The 2,500-nt window shown below is 32.6% G+C and overlaps 1 protein-coding gene across 1 annotated transcript in view; it reads left to right on the top strand.

Annotated features, from left to right (window-relative positions):
• LOC137628293 (zinc transporter 7-like) overlaps window positions 1–1,598 on the top strand; it is a 4,726-nt gene extending 3,128 nt beyond the window's left edge. The window contains exon 3 of the mRNA XM_068359454.1: window positions 1,299–1,598. Coding sequence (XP_068215555.1) covers window positions 1,299–1,598 — 300 coding nt within the window. The remainder of the gene's footprint in view (window positions 1–1,298) is intronic.
• The last annotated feature ends 902 nt before the right edge of the window (window positions 1,599–2,500 follow it).

Genomic DNA, 2,500 nt, shown 5'->3' with positions numbered 1-2,500 from the left:
TTCGTCCTTGTATACCTTTCATTAATATGGAACATAATTAAGGTAGTATATGGTAATTTTAAAATCTATCAGATTTTAATCCACATCATTATAATTTACAAATCATTAATCTAAAGTTAAAAAGAATTGTAATCTATTTAACATATTTTAGTTAAAAACTATTCATAAACCTTCATTAATATAATAATTTTAAAATATGAAAACCCCAAAAGTTAAACACACGTTTTAACACTTTGCGGGCCACTTCGCACGACTGCTAATCTTGCAAAAGACACACACACACACACGCACACACACACACACACACACACACGCACGCACGTACAGTCAGAGAGAAATAGAATTAAAATCAATATGCTATTACGTGATCGATGATCCATTTTTACTTTCATGGAAAGGCTTTGCTGGGGAAATTTTCATAGGTATATAAAGACGTCTTTTAATTTTTAACATCAGCTCGAATCTCGACTTCACAGTGATCACTTCTCACCTGAAAAGTTCCCTGACATTGTTACAATATGGTGAGGTTTACTTCTTTATATATTGATTATTTTTTATAATAAATGGAAAATAGAATATAAATTAATTGTCAGTATTGTTTTTGCTATTGCTGTTTATTTTCTTCTTTATATACTGATTATTTTTCATAATAAATGGAAAATAGAATATAATTAAATTTTCAGTATTGTTTTTGTTATTACTGTTTATATTCTTAAAAAAGATCAGTTGTATTTACATCGATTTTGATACTAAAGAGTGCTGTAATTTATTATGAGTATTTTTATAATAAATGGAAAATAGAATATAAATAAATTGTCAGTATTGTTTTTGTTATTACTGTTTATATTCTTAAAAAAGATCAGTTATATTTACATAGATTTTGATACTAAAGAGGCACTGTAATTTATCATTTTCAATAATGTCTACCAAATTAATATTTCATACGAATTGTTTCTTTATTCGTCTTAAGGATTGTTATGTTGATTGATTATTATTATTATTATTATTATTATTATCATTATTATTATTATTATTATTATTATTATTATTATTATTATTATGAAAACTAGCAAGTCGAAACGTATCAGTAAAGGTGTATCATTTGATGTCAATATTAATACAACCTCTTCCATAATTATCATATCAAAATCATACACATTGTATTTCGAACCATTAAAATCCATTTTACATTTCTTTATTTATCTCATATAAAAAAAATCTTCTTAAATAATTGAATTCTTAAACACTTAAAAACTTAATACTTATTAAATACTTAACACTTATTCAAATTCATTCAGAGAGTCTTAGTGATCTTCGCAACCGTTCTGTTGATGGTGGTCCTCGTGAATGCCGATGGATACGGCCACGGACATGGTGGTGGACACGGCCATGGCCATGGTGGCTACGGCCACGGTGGTGGCCACGGTCATGGCCATGGTGGCTACGGCCACGGTGGTGGACACGGCCATGGTGGACACGGCGGCTACGGCAAGGGCCACGTCGTCCACAAGAAGCACTACGGCGGTGGAAAGTCCGACCAGCATTTCCACTTGTCTGGTCCCAAGGGAGGATACGGCCACGGTGGTGGATATCACTAACTGTCATTAAATGCGGAGGACTGTTTGCATTCACTCTGTTGTTATCAAAGTCAAAAGAAAGATAATCTCGATCGATTTGTGAAATAAAATTGTAATCACAGTTATTTGTTTTTGTTGTCCATTGGCTCCAAAGCCTCACCTTGGCTCATTGGTACTGGAGCCAAAAACATTCCTGGATTGAGGCTCGGAGCCATCTCATCCCAAGTTGATTGATTTACTACCACTAATATTACTCCCAGTAGTCTAATTTTAGTAAAACCACTAATTATTCTGCTAGAAGGTTACAAATACTTTTATTACCGCTATTTCTACTGCTATTAGACTGCTCCCTCTACTGCAAACATCAACAGAATAACTAATTTTACTACTATAGTCACTGCAAAGATTCTTGGCAAAATAAGCCCCACCCCTGATGACGTCATAACCAATCATGTTGTCTCCCAAGTGACGTTATCAAGGGGTGGGGCTTATTTCACCTGGAATCTCTACAACGGCTATAGCAGATTAATTCTGCTACTAATTCTGTCCAGCAGTTTGGCGTAATAACTAGTGTAGGTTACGCCTGGGATCGAGTAAATTATTTTCAGAGTTAAGAGATACGACAAAGCTCTAGAGACTTGCCATTGAATTAGGTCTTTGATTGTTAGGCAATCTTGATGTATTTTACTTTAAGTGTGGAAGGGTATGGGCTTAGCTACCTCATTCTCTCTTTCTCTCTACTCTTGTAAATGAGAAGTGAATCCCTTAAGTATCTCCTTTTAATACAAATGTAAATATATATATGTATATATATATACATATATATATGTATACTTTGTATCAAAAGGGGATAATTCAGGGTTTCACTCCTCATTTATAAGTATATATATATATATATATATATGTATGTATATATATATATA

Source organism: Palaemon carinicauda, chromosome 36 (genome assembly GCF_036898095.1).
Source record: "Palaemon carinicauda isolate YSFRI2023 chromosome 36, ASM3689809v2, whole genome shotgun sequence".
NCBI lineage: Eukaryota > Metazoa > Arthropoda > Malacostraca > Decapoda > Palaemonidae > Palaemon > Palaemon carinicauda.
The sequence above is the reverse complement of the archived record's forward strand: the minus strand, read 5'-3'. Positions and strand labels throughout refer to the sequence as shown.